The sequence below is a fragment of the Sinocyclocheilus grahami genome, unplaced genomic scaffold, assembly GCF_001515645.1.
Source record: "Sinocyclocheilus grahami isolate Dianchi unplaced genomic scaffold, SAMN03320097.WGS_v1.1 scaffold31.1, whole genome shotgun sequence".
NCBI lineage: Eukaryota > Metazoa > Chordata > Actinopteri > Cypriniformes > Cyprinidae > Sinocyclocheilus > Sinocyclocheilus grahami.
In genome coordinates this window covers 483,990-506,236 of record NW_015505210.1, presented here as the reverse complement: position 1 = coordinate 506,236, position 22,247 = coordinate 483,990, and the positions used below count along the sequence as shown (strand labels likewise).

Sequence of the window (22,247 nt, the reverse complement as noted above, 5' to 3'; positions counted from 1 at the left end):
ATAAAGAAAGAAAGAAAGAATACAAGCAGTCTGGTGTAAAGACCTTTATTTATGTTATTGTCCTGAACCTGGGACGAAACAGTATAGTATAGATCAGTAGTTCTCAAACCTGTCCTGGAGTACCCCCAGCCCTGCACATTTTGTGTCTCCATCTATCACACCTGATTCAACTCATCAGCTCATGAGTGGAGACTGCAAGACCTGGGGCCTCATTTATAAAATGTGTGTACGCACAGATTTGATCTTAGAGTGTGCGTACGCTAAAATCCACGGCAATGTTCATATTTATAAAAAACGGTCTTTGGCGTGGAAAAGTACTTACGGCCACGTCAGGGTCTGAGCAGGCGTACACATTTTCCTTGTGGCAAAGTCGGAGTACTGCAGCTATTTGAACATCTAAGCTGCAATAATAATAAAAGCGGTGTACGTGCAAGCACTGAATTCATCAAACAACAAAGATGCAGTGTAAGAGATTAATTGTGCAGTGTAGTCAGATTTTTTATTAAAGGGGTCATATAATGCTACATGCACTTTTACAAGTAGTTTGAACTGAAATGTGTGTTGGCAGAGTGTGTACACACAACCACCCTAAAATGATAAAAATCCAGTTTTTTTGTTAATCTACTAAAATCTTTACCCCTTTCTCAAATCGAGGCGATCTCAGATGCCTGTCTGTGTGACGTCACATAGGCAGGCCCCTCCCACGATAGTTTGATTGACAGTAGCGTTTCAGCAGAGACTGGGTTGGTGTCTTAACTTAGACCCGCCCTGAGTGAGCTGCCATCAGTCTGCCATTGTTTCACCGCCGGAGCAGATGTAGACAAGAATGACTCCTAAGCGATTGAGGTCTTCTGTTCTTGGATGTAATAATGAACATACCAGTCGTCGTTTACTCCCGACATCTGAGCCGCTGAAGACGCAGTGGATTATGTTTGTTTTTGAGGGGAATGCGCCCCTGTAGGATATCAGACCGAATCAGACAATCTAAGATTTGGTCAAAACCGATTTGAATATAACTATCCATTGCAGAATTGATGTCATACGGCTCGTTCACTGACTCGCTGGCCGTCTCAGTGATCAACCGTAAAACAGTGATTCGGTCCTAATTCCCTTACATATTATTGGTGGAGTTCCCTTTAAAATCTTAAATGATTCCCTTTGAGCTAAATTGACCTGTTTCCCTTACAATTAAGACCCTAAAGAATCATATCAACTTGTGGAAAATGGGCATTCTATGACCCCTTTAACGGTAGTTTTTGCGAGATTAAACTGACATAGTAGCCTAATGTTGAGAGTTCTTTACTCACTTTCTGTACACAGTTTATTCCATGTTGTTTTGTATTATTTTATTTTACAAGAGAACTTGCGAAATCTTGATTTAATACTAATGCGTAAAATAGAAAAAAATGCATAAACGCATCTCTGACTGTTTTGTCTGTGTAGCCTATAAGAATGGGCCTATGTTGTGCAAAAACGTTTTTAATATATTCTATTCAATGACATTGTTAACCATTTTTTATTTATTACATCTGCTTTGCTTCTGTGAAAATGAGACATCAGCCTTAAACTTTGTTTTTGTCACTTACATCAGTTATATTTGTATAAAATACACTACCTATTTTTGTGTCAGTACATCAATGGCACATTTGAGCAGCATTAGTAAACTGTGTAAATATAAAGAAATGCCAAATCACATGCAGGTTTTTTTCAGACCGAGACCATAATAGAGTAATAATTAATTTTATTATGATATGAAACATTCAATTTTTCTTTCAATAATGTTTTTTTTTGTGTTAAGTTTAATGTTGTTTTTCAAAAATTTCGTGATACTAAACTTTTTATTAGTTGTCATACCGAGTTTATTATTATTATGGTTATGATTATTATTATATCATTATTTCTGTTGTTTTTAAAAGTAGTAATTTTGATAAGTCAAAAGAAAAAAATATATAACCACACACACATTGTTTGTTCACAGAATAATTACACATTATTAAATAAAAAGCATCCCTGCACGAACCTCTCGGCCAGCAGGATCTCAATTTCAGACTTTTTTTTTTCTTTCTTTGTGCTCATCATTCTCAAGCATAGAAATTCGGATTTTGGCGTGTGCTCTTTTGTATGGTAATGATATTAATTAGGGGACGTTTACAAGGCGGAGATCTGACACCAGTCAGCTGCGACCAATTTCAAGATAATTTGTGATTTATAAATGTCACATCTGGAAGAGAGGCGTACGCACGTATTTTTGTGCGCACGTTCGTTTTCTCTGAATCGCACTTACGCACTTTTTAGAAATTATCTTAGAACAAATTTAGGATGGTTTATACGCAAAATTGTATAAATGAAGCCCCTGAAGTGGGTGTGTCTGATATAGGGAGACATACAAAACTACAAATTACTGTATTTTGTACAAATAAAATACTAATACTAACTATACTGTAATTTGCCTGTGAAAAAACAGAAAAAGGACATTCCCCAAAGTTTCTGTTTTGTGGTATATTTTCTAGTTAATTGCATTATTTTAGTGTTGTGTGTTACCCTAATGTTTGTCTTCGTTTGCGTCTGTGCACTGTTTTGTAGCAAACACTTAAGATGAACTTTGATTTATCATTTGCCATTCAATTTTACCACCTGTATTGTTAATGTGGTTATCAGTACATTTTAAGTTAAAAGCAAATTTTGATAGTTCAAGTAGATTGGTATATTAACATTGTCACTTAATGAAATCTACAGTTATATGCTGTAAAATACAGGCCTACAGGCACCAATATTCCATCTTGTAATATCTGAAACATTGTACGTGTATTTTTACAGTGAATTTCTGGCAATCACAGCTGCTAGTTTTTACTGTAAACATAACAGGATACTTTTTACAATTTAGGTCCACTTGATTAAGTCATTTGTAATGCTTTATTTGCAATTTATTAGTACTTAACACTTAATGGCTCAGTGGTAGAGCATTGCGCTAGCAGCGCAAAAGGTTGTGGGTTCAATTCCCAAGGAACACACATAGCAGTAAAAAATGTATAGCCTGAATGCACTGTAAGTCGCTTTGGATAAAAGCGTCTGCTAAATGCATAAATTATACTGTATAGTAGTGTAAAAAAACCAAAACAATTTCTCTGTGGAAAATTTGATTTTTAAATGTGGAGCCCTACTGCTGCGCTCTCTTTCTTTACACTGTTCCTAGTACAATTTATTCTCTTTGCAACCACCATATTCATAAAAAAGCATCCCTACTATTATACACTTAGCATTTTTTGATAGATACTGTTAATAAATCTGACAATGTGATTTCAAGTCTTTTTAGAGATCATTAGTTCTGTTACAGACAGTTGTAAAGAGTGCCTTTTTAATAGAAAAATATTAAAAATGTATTTCTTTCTGAGCAGATGGCTGTTCAATCCAAATATTGATGATGCGTAACTATGTTTTGTTTTTGTTGTCTGCACTATTTCATAAAATGGTGCCAGAACACTCTGTAAGTGGCAAATTGAAACAGCAAGTTGTCTATAATGTCTATACTTTCCGTAATTATGAGAATACTGAAAAAAGGCATCACAGCAGCAGCTCATTATTGCTGAATAAAGCACATTACTTCATCCTTATTTAGTGTATAGATCTGAATAAATTAAAAGGAAAGGTTGCTTAGGAAGAAAGGAAAAGTTGTACAAATGAGATATCCTTCCCAGAGCAAAGCCCTTAAAGTTGCTGCAGAAAGTAAAGGCCTTCTGGGACTTCTGTGTCTAGATCAATGCCGGGCAAATTGATCCCATAGAAAGTCTGCAGATTAAAAAAAATAAATAAATACAGTTTTACCCAGATTCTCCCTCACGCTTCGCTCTCAGGCTTGAAATAATCAAATTCTGTGATCAATTTGCTTCCTGCATCGCATGTGAATCAATTAGGGTTGGCATAGTTAAAAAGCAGACTTAAAGAGAGCAGGTTACATTTCTGAGATGAGGGAAGGGCTTCTGCTTTTCTGCTCTTTTCATTTATCTACGTCCTATAAGACACATTCCTCAGTGAATTCAATGGATTCTCTGATGCACCTCTAAAGTCTAAGACATAATAAGATTGGTAATTCTTCCCTGTATATGATTATAACATGAAAAATTGACACATTTTGTATTGCAGTCGACTTCAACTGGTGGGCTGACGAATGAATGAATGAATGAAAAAAAAAAAAAAAAAATGGATCGCAGCTCTGTTCTTACAGGGTCATCGGCAGCAAAGTCTAAATAAATAAATGTGGAAACAATTTTCACTCAGAAGTTGCTAGTAAATTTCACAAACAATTACAAAGAAACGGGTGCACTGCTGAGCGGACTGAGGAGCAAGGAACGGAGAGAGACGAGGAGTACAATAATCCAAATGGGTTTAATCAACACTAGGAACACTCATGCTATACATGACATGAACATTCATTAACATACAATACTGGACGCTGGAGCACACACACAGGGAACACTATTTATACACACAGGAGGAGGGGATGACGAGACACACCTGGGAGCAATGAAACATCTAGGGAAACACCTGGGACAAATGATCTTAACTAATCAGGACAGGAACCTTAACAAATAAGGGCATAGGAAGGCACATGGGGAGCCAGACACACACAAAACACGGAACAAGGTCTGACATAACGCCCCCCCTCCAGAAGGCGTGTCCTCACGCCATATAACATCCAATGGGGAGGGGGGGTGGGCACTCTGGAGGTCCCTCAGGACAGACACGGGACAGTGGGCCTCCAGAGCAGTACCCATTCGGGGTGCCATGGCAGATCAGGAGCCTCGGGAGGCCATGGCGGGGCAGGGGACTCGGGAGGCCGCGACCCCAGCCCCCACCTCTACGGCTGGAGCCATACTCCCCCCCCCCAAAAAAAATACTTGGGGAAATTTAAGGGGCCTGGAGCCCTCCCTGGGCTGAACTGGGGAACAGGGGCCCTCCCTGGACTGAACTGGGGACCTGGGGAACAGGGGCCCTCCGTGGGCTGGACTGCGGAACAGGGGCCCTCCGTGGGCTTGCCATATTAACGTCCTTTCGGCTTGCCACATTAACTGCCGGCTGACTTGGGGAAGCCGCGGACAGCGGCGGACTGGTTCTGGCTCGGGACCGGACACTCCCCAGACACCGGAAAACTCCTTCCCTCCAAGTTAGTCCAGTGGTGTCTGGGAGGTCCACGGGGCGATGGTAGTTGGCCCTGAGCCAGAAAAGCTGATTGAGGACGGCATCCTCTAACGCAGTCACCTCCGCGAGCTTGCAGAACTCACTGGCGTACTTGTAGAAGGGGAGATCGAGGCGAGCTAGAGCGGCGATGCAAGCGGCAATTTCCATCGCCGCGGGGGGGGAGGGAACTAGGAAACAAAAACCTTTCAAAAAGGCGGGAAAAACAAACGCAAGGAAAAAGTCACCGCTCACTTTCAGTTTTGGGTCCAGTATTCTATCACGAGTGCACTGCTGAGCGGACTGAGGAGCAAGGAACAGAGAGAGACGAGGAGTACGTTAATCCAAATGGGTTTAATCAACACTAGGAACACTCACGCTATACATGACATTAACATACAATACCAGACGCTGGAGCACACACAGGGAACACTATTTATACACACAGGAGGAGGGGATGACGAGACACACCTGGGAGCAATGAAACATCTAGGGAAACACCTGGGACAAATGAACTTAACTAATCAGGACAGGAACAGGAAACTAACCAAATAAGGGCATAGGAAGGCACATGGGGAGCCAGACACACACAAAACACGGAAAAAGTTCTGACACATGTTGAATTAAATGTGAAATTTTGAAGAAAAACTGAAATAGTATTTTCTTGTACAATACGTCAAGACCTACTCATTGTCATAATCATACTTTAGATTTAATACTATCACATGGAATTGATGTCGATTGCATTGAAATTATGCAGCAGAGCGATGATATCTCATTATCTAGTCTCATGTATACTCCATATAGCTAAAGCTGCAAATTCAACCTCTTACAAATATGGTAGAGCCATAACTTCTACAACAAAAGACTGCTTTGTAAATAATCTTCCCAATTTGTCTCAATTCCTCAGCATATCCAATAGCTCAGAAAAATTTGATGGTATAAAATAAACTAATGACCCTCTCTTTTCTAGTACTTTAGACACAGTTGCTCCTTTACACTTAAAGTAGATGAAGGAAAACAGTCCGACACCGTGGTATAACGAGCACACTTGTGCCTTAAAGAGAGCAGCCCAGAAAATGGAGCACAGCTGGAAGAAAACAAAACTAGAGGTATTTCGTATTGCATGGAGGGAAAGTACTTCTACAGAAAAGCCTTAAATACGGCTAGATCTGCTTACTTTTCATCTCTTTTAGAAAACAAACAAACAAACACAGCTCTAGGTATTTATTCAATACAGTGGCTAAATTAACAAAAAAATAAAGCATCAACAGGTGCAGACATTTCCCAACAGCACAGTAATAATGACTTTATGAACTTCTTTACTTCCAAGATCGATACTATTAGAGATAATTATAACCATGCAGCCATCAGGTACAGTATTGCATTAGAAAGTGCACTATAGATCTCCTGAGGAACAATTCCACTCTTTCTCTGCTATAGGACAGGAAGAATAGTATAAACTTGTTAAATCATCGACACCAACAACATGTATGTAAGACCCTATACCATCTAAGCAACTAAAAGAGGTGCTTCCAGAAGTCATAGATTCTCTTCTGAATATCAGTTCATCATTATCCTTATAGGATATGGGGGGGGAGGGAACTAGGAAACAAAAACCTTTCAAAAAGGCGGGAAAAACAAACGCAAGGAAAAAGTCACCGCTCACTTTCAGTTTTGGGTCCAGTATTCTATCACGAGTGCACTGCTGAGCGGACTGAGGAGCAAGGAACAGAGAGAGACGAGGAGTACGTTAATCCAAATGGGTTTAATCAACACTAGGAACACTCACGCTATACATGACATTAACATACAATACCAGACGCTGGAGCACACACAGGGAACACTATTTATACACACAGGAGGAGGGGATGACGAGACACACCTGGGAGCAATGAAACATCTAGGGAAACACCTGGGACAAATGAACTTAACTAATCAGGACAGGAACAGGAAACTAACCAAATAAGGGCATAGGAAGGCACATGGGGAGCCAGACACACACAAAACACGGAAAAAGTTCTGACACATGTTGAATTAAATGTGAAATTTTGAAGAAAAACTGAAATAGTATTTTCTTGTACAATACGTCAAGACCTACTCATTGTCATAATCATACTTTAGATTTAATACTATCACATGGAATTGATGTCGATTGCATTGAAATTATGCAGCAGAGCGATGATATCTCATTATCTAGTCTCATGTATACTCCATATAGCTAAAGCTGCAAATTCAACCTCTTACAAATATGGTAGAGCCATAACTTCTACAACAAAAGACTGCTTTGTAAATAATCTTCCCAATTTGTCTCAATTCCTCAGCATATCCAATAGCTCAGAAAAATTTGATGGTATAAAATAAACTAATGACCCTCTCTTTTCTAGTACTTTAGACACAGTTGCTCCTTTACACTTAAAGTAGATGAAGGAAAACAGTCCGACACCGTGGTATAACGAGCACACTTGTGCCTTAAAGAGAGCAGCCCAGAAAATGGAGCACAGCTGGAAGAAAACAAAACTAGAGGTATTTCGTATTGCATGGAGGGAAAGTACTTCTACAGAAAAGCCTTAAATACGGCTAGATCTGCTTACTTTTCATCTCTTTTAGAAAACAAACAAACAAACACAGCTCTAGGTATTTATTCAATACAGTGGCTAAATTAACAAAAAAATAAAGCATCAACAGGTGCAGACATTTCCCAACAGCACAGTAATAATGACTTTATGAACTTCTTTACTTCCAAGATCGATACTATTAGAGATAATTATAACCATGCAGCCATCAGGTACAGTATTGCATTAGAAAGTGCACTATAGATCTCCTGAGGAACAATTCCACTCTTTCTCTGCTATAGGACAGGAAGAATAGTATAAACTTGTTAAATCATCGACACCAACAACATGTATGTAAGACCCTATACCATCTAAGCAACTAAAAGAGGTGCTTCCAGAAGTCATAGATTCTCTTCTGAATATCAGTTCATCATTATCCTTATAGGATATGTTTCAAACTGGCTGTTATTAAGCCTCTCATTAGATTACGCAGACCAAGGCGGCACAGACAGCACACCCTGTTTGTTTTCTTTATTTTATAAATGCACAAAGTTCTGTTGTTATTATGTGTGTATACAAATAAAAGTAGACCCTTTACAGATTCGATTGATGTATTGCTCTTATCTGTAAGATCAAAACTGAAAGTGTAATTTAAGTTATTTTCGGTGTTATCAGGAGAAGATGCCTTAAAACGCGTATCCGCGTTAGTCGACCTCAGAGGGTTTTAAGCTGAACACAATTTCCCCCAGCTTCCCATACGTCATTACTTACCTGAGCAAACAACGCACGCACCCAGTATATCTCAGCAGCCTAACAACACACATGGAAGGCCATAACAGGAGGGAAGGGGCATTTTAAATCTTGCTAATTACATATAAAGCCCCGAATGGTTTAGCTACTCAGTATTTGAGCCAGCTCTTATCACATTATTGGGGGCGCATTAATGCACGGGCTTCAAGGGGCTGAAGCCCAGGGGCCGAGATTGGAAAGGGGGCCCACTGGCTGCAGGGAAATTATATTTTTTTGAATAATTATTTACATGGGAGTCTGCAGGCATGACAACAGCGTTCTGTAAACAAACTCACAGACTAATTTTTAGCGATGCCCTGGTTGAAGTAGCCTATATAGTGAATGGCTCAGTTTAGGTTCCCCCCACACAGTTTGAATAGTTGGTATGTTCCACGTGTTCCACCGATATACTGTAAGCAGAATGTACAATACATTCGCTCCGCGCTTACCCCTCTTCTGCTTCCTCTCGCGCCGCTTGTGGCGCCTCCGCCACAAGCGTATCTTAAATAACTGCATCTTAAATACCGTGCGGTATCTTAAATACCGTGCTGCGGTAATCGTAAATAACCGCAGCACGAGAGTATCTTTATGTCAACATGCAGATGAACAGAAACACAACACTGCTGTGTGAAAGCATCGTTCTGTAATGTCATACAATGAGAGTTCAGTAACTTGCTTGGATGTAATCTGTCATCTGTGTTTCATAAATAGTGTCAATTTTAGATTCGGGTCTCAAATTCTCCATTTTAAATCCGGGGATGGAAAAATAGGAATTGTCCTATTGGTTAAATTTGATCATAAAACTTTATACGGCTGTGATTTAACTAATTAAACGTGAGCATGTCATGTTTCAAAATAAAAACGCAGTTAGCAATCACCGTGTGCCATCATGCCGTGTGTTTTGCTCTACTAATGATGAATAATTAATATTTTGTGTAATTTACCCCTTAAAAATGGGGGAAAAATGTGTTTTTTTGGGGGGTTGGGGGGCCTTCTGTAATGCTGTAGCCCAGGGGCCTTTGTTTATCTTAAAGGGTCAGTTCACCCAAAAATGAAAATTCTGTCATTAATTACTCACCCTCATGTTGTTTCAAACCCGTAAGACCTTCGTTCATCATGAAGATATTTTTGATGGAATCTGAGAGCTGTCTGACCCTGCACATACAGCAACGCAACTGAAATAATCCATGTGACATCAGTGGTTCATCCGCAATTATGTGAAGCTACGAGAATACTTTTTGTGCGCAAAAAAATTAAAATGGCGACTTTATTCAACGATTCGTCTCCTCCGCATCACCCTGGTGCCATTTTGGAGAATATCCGCTGGACGTAAACAGCGTATGCTGTTCTGTGTCAGCTGCGTCACGCTGGATCTGTTTCCTACGTTGTTGTGATTTGATCTGAACAGAAACCGCGTATCCGTGTGACGCAGCTGACACAGAACAGCATACGTTGTTACACCATGGTGATGCGGAGGAGACGAATCGTTGAATAAAGTCGCCATTTTAATTTTTTTGCGCACAAAAAGTATTCTCGTAGCTTCGTAAAATTACGGTTGAACCTTGACATTTTGTCAGACAGCTCTCAGATTCCATAAAAAATATCTTAATTTGTGTTCCGAAGATGAACGAAGGTCTTACCGGTTTGAAACGACATGAGGGTGAGTAATTAATGACAGAATTTTCATTTTCGGGTGAACTAACCCTTTAAGGCGCCCCTGCGCATTATAGTCCTACACATCTGCTGTGATCTCAAAAATCTGGCCATTTGATAATACCTAGAATATCATCATCAACTGCGGAGCGGCAGATCCTTTTCCTATTTAGCGCCCAAACTCTGGAACAATCTACCTAGCATTGTTCGGGAGGCAGACACACTATGACAGTTTAAATCTAGATTAAAGACCCATCTCTTTAACCTGGCATACACATAACACACGATCACTTTTCTATAGTATTTTAAGTATTGTTAGGCTGCATTAATTAGGTCAACCAGAACCGGGAACACTTCCCATAACACCTGATGTACTCGCTACATCATAAGAAGAATGGCATCTACGCTAATATTAGTCTGTTTTATTCTTATTCCAAGGTCACCTCAGCCACCCAGATCCAGTCCGTATCCAGTCCAGATGGTGGATCAGCACCTAGAGACGACCTCTACAGCCATGAATGTCAGCGGAGGCCATGTCAACTAGATGATCCCCAGAGACAGATCCTCTGTGAAGACCTCGAGAACCAGACTAGTCCTCTGCTCAGTCTGACGTGCATTGCAGCCTGGAATTAAACCACACCATGCTGGTTTCATCTGGCCGGAGGAAAACTGGCCCCCCGAGGTTTCTCCCAAGGTTTTTTTTCTCCATTTCTGTAACCGATGGAGTTTTGGTTCTTTGCCACTGTTGCCTTTGGCTTGCTTAGTTGAGGACATCATTTCTGACAATATTGTTGACTTGAATGCACAGACCAGTCTGACTTCACAGAAGAGAACTGAACTGAGCTGGACAATGACATCACTGAATTAACAATGAACTGTTATGATCAATTAACTTGAACTTGTAATGCCTGTTTTCTATTGTCCTCTTGCATTATCAGCACACCTTTTTCCTTTTTAACACTTTAAAGTTGCTTTGACAATCTGTATTGTATATAGAACTATATAAATAAAGATGAATTGACTTGACGTGTAGAATGTACTCCAATAATCTTTTATTTAGAACTTTGAAAATCATTTTTAGTGTACATTGATTATAACTTGAAAAATGATACTTACCTTATTGCAGTCATTCTCAACTAGTGGGTTGTGAAACAAACAAATAAATACTAATAAGTAAATGAATAAATAAATATGAATGAACACAGGTGTGTTCTTATAAGGTCAAAGGCAACCCAATTTAAATAATTAAACAATCTGGTGTAGACACAATTTTCACTTTTCACTTTTTTGGAATTTGGAAAAAAATAATTTTCTTTGTAATAATACAAGACTTTAATAGCTGGGATAGCAAAATAGAGTTAAACTGCTTATCTCACTCTAGTTGAACATCTGCTTTATATTATAAGTGAATTTTATACTCAACATTGTAGTGAATAAAAGCTCTTAAATGCTTAAAAACTGTTGGAATTCTTCATAAACCATTTTATTTGCCGTTTTTAGTGCTGTATTGATGTTCCTCCCACAGGTGTAAGTTGTCTGTCGCTCTTCACAGTACAAATATTGATCACTATCAACACGTGGTCAATTTTCTCCATTTTACTCTTGTACTCCAGCCAGTCGCACTGTGTTTGTCAAAGGGAAGGATGCCATCCACTAAGCTGTGCACTGTGGAAACATCTGAAGTGCCAGAAATATTTATCAGCCTGTTTATTTTGGTTATCAATGCTTTTTTTCTCCATATCTCATGAGTCTTAAATAACAACTGAGAGGCAGTAATTAGTGGGGAAAAGCTCTAAGGAGAGATAATTGGGTTTAGTAGACATGGTTACAAGGAAGTAGTTTAGTTGCAGGAATCTTCTGTCTGTCAGAGAGCCAATTAACGGCATCCAACTGGATCCGAAACATCCTTTGTAGAAACTGCTGCAAAGTCAGTGCATAAATGAGTTGCATTTATATTTGGAAATACATTGAGGGAGGCATAGTGGACGTGGAAGTTTATTTTGATGGAAGTGTAAGAAATTATGTGGACAGTTAAGGCTTTTTAAAATGCTGTGTGCAACACTTACTAGGCGCTCTCCTCTTCTCCTAGGACCTAGGGTAAGGAAAGTTGGACAGTCTTGAGCTGCTTACATAATAAAATAGGCTTTAAGGTTCAAGGAAGGCTTTACCGCATGGCAATAAATAACACATTTTGTATTGCCCTGGGAAAAAAGGACATTTGCTATTTTTGGAACATAGTACACCTGCTCAGATTCAGCTCATAAATTATATCAACTTGCCTGCTTGGCATTTTTATATGCTACACTCACCTGGAAATGTCTAGACTCACCTGAACAAAAAATACATGTATGACACAGATTCTTCTTCCTATTACATGCTTAGTTTTACAAACTGTAGAATTAATTTACTTCTTATTTATTTCTACTGCAGAACATAATTTTTATTTTTATTTTTTACAGAATGTCGATGCTGCTCTTTTAAAATAAAAGCAGTGACCATTGTCTAGCTTAAATAATAAATAAATAACATATTGTGAAACACAATATTCCAAGTCTGCTGAAACTATATGTTATGGGAGAAAAAAAAGTGCTGTTAGACATAAAAACCAATGCTGTTTTATGTTATTTACATTACATCAAAATGTGCCAAACTTGAACATGCACATATGCAAATGAGATTTTAGAGGCTTTTTGATGTCTCTAATGTCTAATGAAAATGAATTGATAAAATCAGTTATAATAGAACATTTAAACAATCAACACTGAATTTCATTACTGATTACTGACAGGGTGCAACAGAGAAATTAAGCACAATAATGTTGACTAAAATATTTTTATGAAATATTTGTTGTACTTTAAATTTAGCTTTTAAACAATTAATTTAATAATTGACAGATAATCAACAAATTATCAATTATCAAAGTAATCATTAGTTACAGCCCTATAAAATGAAAGGTTCTTTATTGCCATTGATGGTTCCATGAAGAACATTTAACATCCATGGAATCTTTCCATTGTACAAAAGATTCTTAATAGTAGAAAATGGTTCTCAAACTTTTTAAAATGTTCTTCACACTAAGAAAATAACTTTTCACTGAAAGGTTCTTTGGGAACCAAAGATGGTTCTCCTGTCGCATCGCTATGAAAACCCCCTTTTGGAACCTTAATTTTTAAGAGTGTACTGTGAATTACATCCAAACACCCAAGAACCCTCCACATTTCAAAAACATTCCTTTATTATAAATAAATTATTTGTATAAAAATTGAATTGGCATGCTTCAACCATGGCATTTGCACACTCACAACCCGAGGTTATAGACCAGAGTAGCCAATACAAGAGACAAACGCATTTTCCAATGCAGGTCTGACACTGTGGGACAAGAATTAAAAATGTTCACAACCACAAAATACTTACAATTAGAATAACATGTAACATGTTCGACTCCAATATTTGTTCTGTTTCTTTAAACTTAGTATTTTTTTCTCTTACCCTTTTGCCAGTGTCCCGTTTTATTGGCTGCCCACGTAAATGGCAGCTTTTGTCTCCTTTTTTGGATGGCTGCCTAGGCTTTCTTAAAAAATATCCAGGAAAAAAAGTCCAAGAGTCCATCCTCTTGTCCACAAACAACACTGATGTCTCATGCTTGGATTTCAGTCATCGGATCCTGTTTTGTCGGAGCCAGCCAGATCCATGCCAAACCATTTTCAGGATGTGCACTCACATGGCATGATTGGTGTAGCTGACGTAGGTTGTTTTTGTGGACGGTGCTGAAAGAGTAAATAGCCAGTTAAGAAAAGACAGCTGTGTATCGGAAACAAGAAAACACAAAATCCCTGCAAGAGATGAGAGAATTGTGGTTAATTCAGTTTGATTCTGAGTGACCATCAGAATGAAATTCTCACTTCATTTCATGGATTGAAAATGATTTTTCTCTTGCTTTCATTTAAAAGTAGGAAGGAACAATTGAGAAAGTAATAACGTTCTTTTGTCATGTCTTTATCTTGTGGCTCTGGGGTGTGACACCTCATTCTCGAGAAGTCATTCTAAAAAAATCATTCATGGCAATTACATAAAAATTAAAATGAACACTCATTTCAGACATTATTGCACCTGTTACTTCTGGCACTGTTCACCCTCATGTTGTCACAAATCCATATGAATTTATTTTTTCAAAAGAAGAATTTTTGAAGAATATATCAGCCCCTCTTGACAATATTATTAAAAAGTGAATGAGAACTATGGCTGTCAGGCTCTAAAATGATTTTAAAAAGCACAACAATTTGTACAAATGGCCCATATGACTCATAAACTATATTTCAAGTCTTCTGACAGCTTTGAGTGACAAAAACTTCATTGACAAATTGTTCTCTTGAATCTTTTTCAATGCATTGTTTGAACCAGTTCATGAAACTGCTTTGAATTATTCATATATTATTATATGTTTTTTAATTCAACTCACTGATTTGGTCACAGCAGATAGCAGCTCACTAAAGAGGAAGATTTTCATTGACAAACGGCTTAAACTTCTGTTAATGTAAAAAGCTGTCATATGACTAGGACTGTACTAGTAATATGGACAACTTTTATGATGCATTTTTGAAGCTTGAAATCTCCGGCTCCCATTCAATGAAACTGCATGAAACGAGAGCACATTATGCAAAATTTCTCCTTTGTGTTTTCCACAAGAAAGAAAGTTCAGGGTTTTTGAACAATATCAGGTTGATTTTTGAATGATTTTTGGTCATTTTTGGGTGAACTATTCGTCAGCCAATAATCTCTTAGGCACAGTTCACCCAAAAATGTAAATCCTTTCATCGTTTATTTACCCTGAAGTTGTTCCAAACCAAACAATTGATGGTAGCCACTGATTTAGAAAGCATTTTTTCCCCGTCAACTGTTTGGTTACCCACATTCTTCAAAATATCTTCTTTTGTGTTCAGCAGAAGAAAGAAATTCAAACAGATTTGGAATTTCTTCAGGGTGAATGAATGATAACAGAATTTTCATTTTTGTGGGTGAAGTCCAGTGACCAAAAGAAAGCTGCTTAGTTTGAAAGTTCATACATTGCAACACTATCAAAAACAAACAATGGACCTTTTTTTTTTGCCTGCAAAATTTTGCTAATGTGACTTACACTTCATATATTGGTACCAACATATATATAATTGGTCCATATTGCTACTAATGATTAATGCAGTACCTGTACAGAACTCACTTACAACAACACATATTAGCACTAAAACTGACAAAGTAATGCAGCATTTACAGTACACAAATTGAACATACTGAGAAGCATCAAAACGTGTTTGTCCTCCAAAATAGGATTCTCTGCTTATTTATTACATGGCATATTTGACTCTCATTATGAACTGGTTCAGTGTTAGAGCCCTTTAGCAGAAGGGTCACGGCACATTAGTGAGGGACTGAACATTTGCATTAACTTTTACACAGTGATGTGGACCTGCGCATGCTGCCCTTGCCCCGGTTAATGATCCCTCATGTAAAAGTTAACACCACACTGGCTGCTGAAATACAGTCTGTTGCCATGAGCTTGCAGTCAGTAAATCAGATTCCCTCGGACATAATTTTATATGAGATGTGAATGTGAACCAAGCCATAAATGTTCCATCTAGTGTTAGCGTCAGACAACGCAGGCGGCATAGCTAATGAATTAGCAATGAAACTCAAGTGAATGCATCCTTATCTGCTCCATTTCCTCACAATAAAAAGCTTCAGATGACAAGATAAATACCAAAGAGAGTAAGCAATGCAAACATTGTAGAACGATTATCAGTTCATTAGCACAAATATCATGCACAGCTTAGCCACCATTAAAGGAATAGTTCACCCAAAAAAATGAAATTTTTTGGTCAAAATAGTATGTTTACTTTGTTAAATATATATGTGAGTCAATGACATATAAGAGAAAATAAAAATAAAATCTACTTTAAAATGAAACTTGCATTTATGTTGGTTTAAAAAAATATTATAACATTTTCAAAATGACTCTGAAATATAAAATGCCATGAGCTTGCAGTCAGTAAATCAGATTCCCTCGGACATAATTTTATATGAGATGTGAATGTGAACCAAGCCATAAATGTTCCATCTAGTGTTAGCGTCAGACAACGCAGGCGGCATAGCTAATGAATTAGCAATGAAACTCAAGTGAATGCATCCTTATCTGCTCCATTTCCTCACAATAAAAAGCTTCAGATGACAAGATAAATACCAAAGAGAGTAAGCAATGCAAACATTGTAGAACGATTATCAGTTCATTAGCACAAATATCATGCACAGCTTAGCCACCATTAAAGGAATAGTTCACCTAAAAAAATGAAATTTTTTGGTCAAAATAGTATGTTTACTTTGTTAAATATATATATGTGAGTCAATGACATATAAGAGAAAATAAAAATAAAATCTACTTTAAAATGAAACTTGCATTTATGTTGGTTTAAAAAAATATTATAACATTTTCAAAATGTTTTTTAACTGAAATGACTCTGAAATATCATATAGTGCAACCATCTAAGTAATAACATATTTAGAGCTTGAATACAAGTGTGTACAAATATTTTATATGTATAAACATTTTTTGTAAATAAAATATTTTAAAATAAAAATAATATTTTTTTTACAGATTTTACAAATTAAAATTACATTTATATTAAATTTTTTTATTTTGTGTTTTAAATTAAAAATAAATATATGATATAAAATCTAATTAAAATTACATTTATATTTTAAATTGCAATTTTGTATTTTAAATTAACAATATATAATTTATAAAACTAAATGTATATCTGAGACAGTGGTTCACAAATGATTTCTTGTAAAAATCAACATTTTTTATTCTTCTTTGAATAACAAAGGTTCCCACAGTCCCGGACAAGTCATGTAAATTGACAAAATCTTAAAACTCATGCCAAGCTCAAAAATATTTTACCAGGTAGAAATTATGAGTGAAAACTACTATATATTATTTATTTATTAAGAAAAAAATCCTTATCCAGTCAATTATGAATGATTAAAGTCATGTAAAGTCATTCATTAAAGTGGAAACCTTAACGTAGAACATTCAGCTCATCTGGAATCGTGAAATTAAATTTCCATAAACTAAGAGTGTTGGATCATTCAACATCTTGTGGACAATGGAGGGCCTGGAGTCAAAGAGGTTGAGAACCACTGATAATAAAATATTAAGCCAAACTACTTAAGGTTTTATTTTCAAGAATTTCTTTCTTTTAATTAGGCTTTTTTTTCCATCTTTATGATATCTTTATGAGTTTTATAACCATGAATTCTGACTTTATGCCCCCCCCCCCCCAAATATCAAAATAAATTTTAATACAGAAATTAAAATACATGAATTGCATTTTTAATCTACTTTTAAACAAAGAAAAAATCAGCATCATTAACATTAACAGTGTGCATGATAGAGAAGATGTCTGTACTCACTACTATTGTCCACACTCTCACAGAGTTCTGTTTTCACTTCTCCATTGGGCCGTTCACTGGCCAACTGGCTGAGCTTGTTTGTCATGGTGGCAGCGGTGACGATGGCCTTGAAGCTGCGCTTGCGTTTGGGCACGTTCTGTTCCGGGTGCAGGATAATGATGTAAACTTTGGGCATGTAGAGCATCCCCAGAGATACGGACGCACTCAGGCTCAGAGAGACGGTCAGTGTGGCCGTCTGAATGTACATCTGGAGAAGAGAAGAGGGTGATATCAATGGTTAGAGTATGGGTAAAATACTGAGCATAATAGCTCTGCCCCATAGGCGACAAATGTTCTAATGTAACACACACACACACACACACATATTTTCTTTCTTACGAAGGTCCCTGAGCTACTCTAAAGAAAAAAAATAGGTTTCTTAATCTTTCATCAAAGTGAAATAACTTTCTCCACCTCTGATGTGACTTTCTTCTTTTACTCGTGTAACCAAGGCCATAGTAACTACTGTAGACTTCTTACATCTTTTTAAAGAAAACATGAGTGGCGCTTGTCCATATTTGTCACTACTGCAAAACAAAATATTTTATTTGCTCACACTGCTCTATGGTTGTTAGGCAATTGCTTTTAGTGTTAGTTTTTTTTTTTTTTTAGTGCTACATGGTTAGTTTTAGGCCCAATCCCAATTCTACCCCTTAGCCCTTCCCCTTTCCCCTACCCCTCCGTTTGGCGCGTTCACATGAAGGGGTAGGGGTGTCTCGATTCTCTTTTGGTCGTAGGGGTAGGGGTAAGGGGAAGGGCCAGATAGCCCTTCAAACGAAGATTTTTCGGGACCACACTTCAAACTAAGGGGTATGAATTATCTCAGCGTAAACCGGCTCCAGCGGCAACATGGCTGCCCGAGCGAACAAAAAGACACATAAATGTAAGCATTTTTGGCATTAATAAAGATTTTAACGAAAAGTAATCATTTGTTTTATGTTATATTCAATCGTGAGTTCATATTTACGGTCATGTTACTCAAAGAAATGTTTGCAAAAAATCACTAAAGTTTGCTAACGTCATATCATTACTGACTGCACGATAGTGCCACAACATAGGCTATTTTCATGTCTGATCAGGGCAATAATAACCACCATAGACATTGAGGCGGGCTAGTACCCCCAATAGTTATAAATCGCTAAACCCTTTTCTGAAATATTGCCAATTCGAGAGAGAGAGAGATGAAAGTTGCGTGCGTGCGCTTCTCTTTTTAGAGTGAGTTTACTTAAAAAACAGCGATTTTATCCTCTAGTTGCTGGAAAATATAACGAGTGATTCAGTATTTAAACTGTTATTAATAAAAGTCATGGGGCAGCGTTGACAAGTTTCTTTGCTCCTGGATGTGTGAGCTGCACGATATCTGATGTGTGTGTGTGTAAACAGCGCATTAATATAGAACGGTAATTAAAGGCTCTGATGCACACCAGTATATGTGTGTGCATTGTAGGAGCTAGACGACGTATGATGACTTGTGACGTATAGTAGTGGTGTCCCAATTCTTAGGGGAATATTTTCACCCCTACCCCTTGACACTCTGTTTCAAGGGACAAGGGGAAAGGGTAGGCGGAGTGGTAGGGGAAGGGGAAGGGGTATAAAATAGAATTGGGATTGGGCCTTAATCAAAAGAGGCAACCCTCAGGTCCTGGGGCTGGATTCATTAAACATTATTAAGAATTAAAATTATTCTTAACTGCTACTTTCTTCTTATTTCCTTACTAAGGAAAAACTAGCTTCTTAAAAAAAATTAAGGCAAACCCTAAGAAGAATTCATATTCTTAAAAGGAATTGTATTAAAAATAATCATAAATAACTTTTTAAGGTATAATAACATGATGCAGAGTGCTGAATTCCCACCAAGCCATTTGCAACGAAAATATCTGAGAACTTCTTAAGAATCTGTCAAAGATTGCAGTTATGAACATTCTTACTAACTTCTTGGAATTCATTTTAATAATAACTTCCCTCTTAACAAGATTTTCATGAATCCAGCTGCTGATTTCTAGAACTGGATCAAGATCTTCCTTCAGTGTAAGTCTATGAGAATTTTGTTTTATTGTCCACCAGATTACAATAAGTTGTTAAATGGCACTGGCACACCTGTTCTCGACAAGCCGCATAATGTATCATTCATGTTTGAAGCACTTACACAGGAAGAGTTGTGCAATAAATTTGGGTAAGGGATTTGTTCTGTGCTAATATAGCTAGGTACTTAGATAACAAGTGATAAATTATTGCTAACATTATTATGTTAGTAGATTATTAAGTTAGAATGTACCTCAAGATCAGGAGGTCTGACTACATTTTGGCGCACTCAAATCAATTCAAATCTGATTTCAATAATGCTAACGTTTACAAATTCACAAAGCTTGAACCTAGGATGCAACCACACGCCCCGAGCAAGACAATTTAAAATGTTGATTCATCCTTGCCCATGTTTGAGAGTTTGATAAATGACTAACCTCGCTAACAAATATATGACTGCTTACCTTACCTTGGGTGCGAGTGATCAGTAAGCTAACGAGCAGTAAATGATAAAATATGCCTGCTGTGGGTGAAGCAGATGATAAAGCTCTTCACATTTATATTAAGAGAAATGGGGTGCTGAGATCGAATGACTGCAGGTTTTTAGGTCAGGGAAGAAGAATCTAGAGCACTTACTACTGCTTATATGAGACTGAAATCAAATGAACTGTATTGCTTAGTATTGACGTGGGCAAAGAGGTAAACACATCAGCAGAGGATTTCATGTACTGTCTCTCCAAGACAACAGAGCGCTGCCATCCTGTCAAAGAAATTTGACTGTGCACAATGCTCGCTGAATCTCCCTTTGAATTGTAATTTATTTCAAGTCTACCCTTGTGACCCTGCTACCACTCTTTTGTGTAAGTCTCCATACTGCCAGACAGTAGAAGGAGTGACACTCACTGAAAAATAAATCGGAGAACATACTGTAGCAGCTGTGGCAAAGGAATTCATGCATTTTAAAGCAAGCAAAGGAGTTGTATATCCTTTAGCATTTCTTCTAAAGTGAAGTAAAAAGTGAAGTGACGTGTGGCCAAGTATGGCGACCCATACTCAGAATTTGTGCTCTGCATTTAACCCATCCAAGTGCACACACACAGCAGTGAACACACACACACAACGTGAACACACACCCGGAGCAGTGGGCAGCCATATTGCTGCGGTGCCCGGGGAGCAGTTGAGGGTTTGCTGCTTTGCTCAAGGGTGTCACCTCAGTCGTGGTACTGAAGGTGGAAGAGAGCACTGGTTATTCACTCCCCCCACCTACAATCCCTGCTGGTACTAAGTCTCGAACCCACAACCTTCGGGTTAGTTCGACTCTCCGACTCTCTAACCATTATGCCACGACTGCCCCAAGAATCTAGAATGGTTATGTATTTTAGCTTGACCCTCTACTGAAAAAAAACTTGGCTAGTCTGATGGCTGGTTTTAAAGGGGTTTTGGCAACTTTTCAGGTGTTCAGACTGGGAGACTATCTTGACGACCAGCTAAATCTGCTGAACACCAGCCAGACCAGCTTGGCCAAGCTGTGTGACCATCCTGAACCAGCTAAGACCAGCAAAGTAACCTTGGTTTAAGATGGCCTTTTCAACAGTGTCATCCATTTAAAATATAGTCTGATTCAAGCTAAAGAAGCAGATTTTTTGGGAACTAGCTGCCTGATGATGTTGTTTAAATGGCTGCTGAATGACTTGCTTTCAAAATGACTTTGATATTTTTTCATGTGATGTCAAATGTCATATAACTATGGAGCCCCTAAGGGAACGAGGTGATAGAAAGAATATGAGACTGGAGGAAAAATTATATTTCAATGCTTTTGAGTTCACTTGCAAAAGTATTACATTCCTCCAAGAAACGTTGTTTCCTCACAAAAGCATCATCTCAGCTCATATTATTTCCATTAAAAAAGGTTTGTGAGCGAAATGCAAAGTTTCTCAGAGGGACACAAAGGTTTTGCAAGAGAACCCAAAGGTACGGTGGAATGAAAATGTTTTGTAAGAGAACCCAAAGTTTTTTGGGGTAGCACACAAGGTTCTCAGAGGAATGGAAAAGTTCTTAGAGGAACAAAACATTTTTTGGGAACACTCAAAAGCATTGAACACTGAAAACACTCAAAAGCATTGAAATATAATTTTTCCTTACATCTCATTATTTTCTCATTACCATGTCCCTTTATCGGCTCCATATACTGTATATCACATCATACAGCGTGGCAGAAACAAACTGAGTGAGAAGATTCTAGAAGCTAAAAATGGTTCAGTTAAACATTTCCCTCTCTTTGTGTTTTCAGTTAGCCATTAGCAAGCTAACAGCATGGCCTACCATTTTAACATAGTGCTAGCTGCTTAAAAAAGCACCTATGATTAGTCTACTCTTTCTTAAGCCCAAAGAATACTTCAGCTTTGAAGTAAATGCTTAGCTACAGTAAGTCGCATAGCCTTATTATGAGCAATAAAAATGTTGAGTTTATCTTTCAACCCCCCTCACACAGTGTCTTGTCAATGTAGGCATCTGTTGTTCTTGCCATCTCCAGTAGTTTGTTGTTGTTGTTCCATG

General features: G+C 37.8%; 1 protein-coding gene across 1 annotated transcript in view; it reads right to left on the bottom strand.

Annotated features, from left to right (window-relative positions):
• Nucleotides 1-13,407: 13,407 nt before the first annotated feature.
• LOC107575719 (metabotropic glutamate receptor 8-like) overlaps nt 13,408-22,247 on the bottom strand; it is a 149,177-nt gene continuing 140,337 nt past the window's right edge. The window contains exons 9-11 of the mRNA XM_016262067.1: nt 17,631-17,877; nt 13,659-13,936; nt 13,408-13,538 (exon numbers count right to left, since the gene is read on the bottom strand). Of these exons, the coding sequence (XP_016117553.1) occupies nt 13,887-13,936; nt 17,631-17,877 (297 nt within the window). The 3' untranslated portion in view covers nt 13,408-13,538; nt 13,659-13,886. The remainder of the gene's footprint in view (nt 13,539-13,658; nt 13,937-17,630; nt 17,878-22,247) is intronic.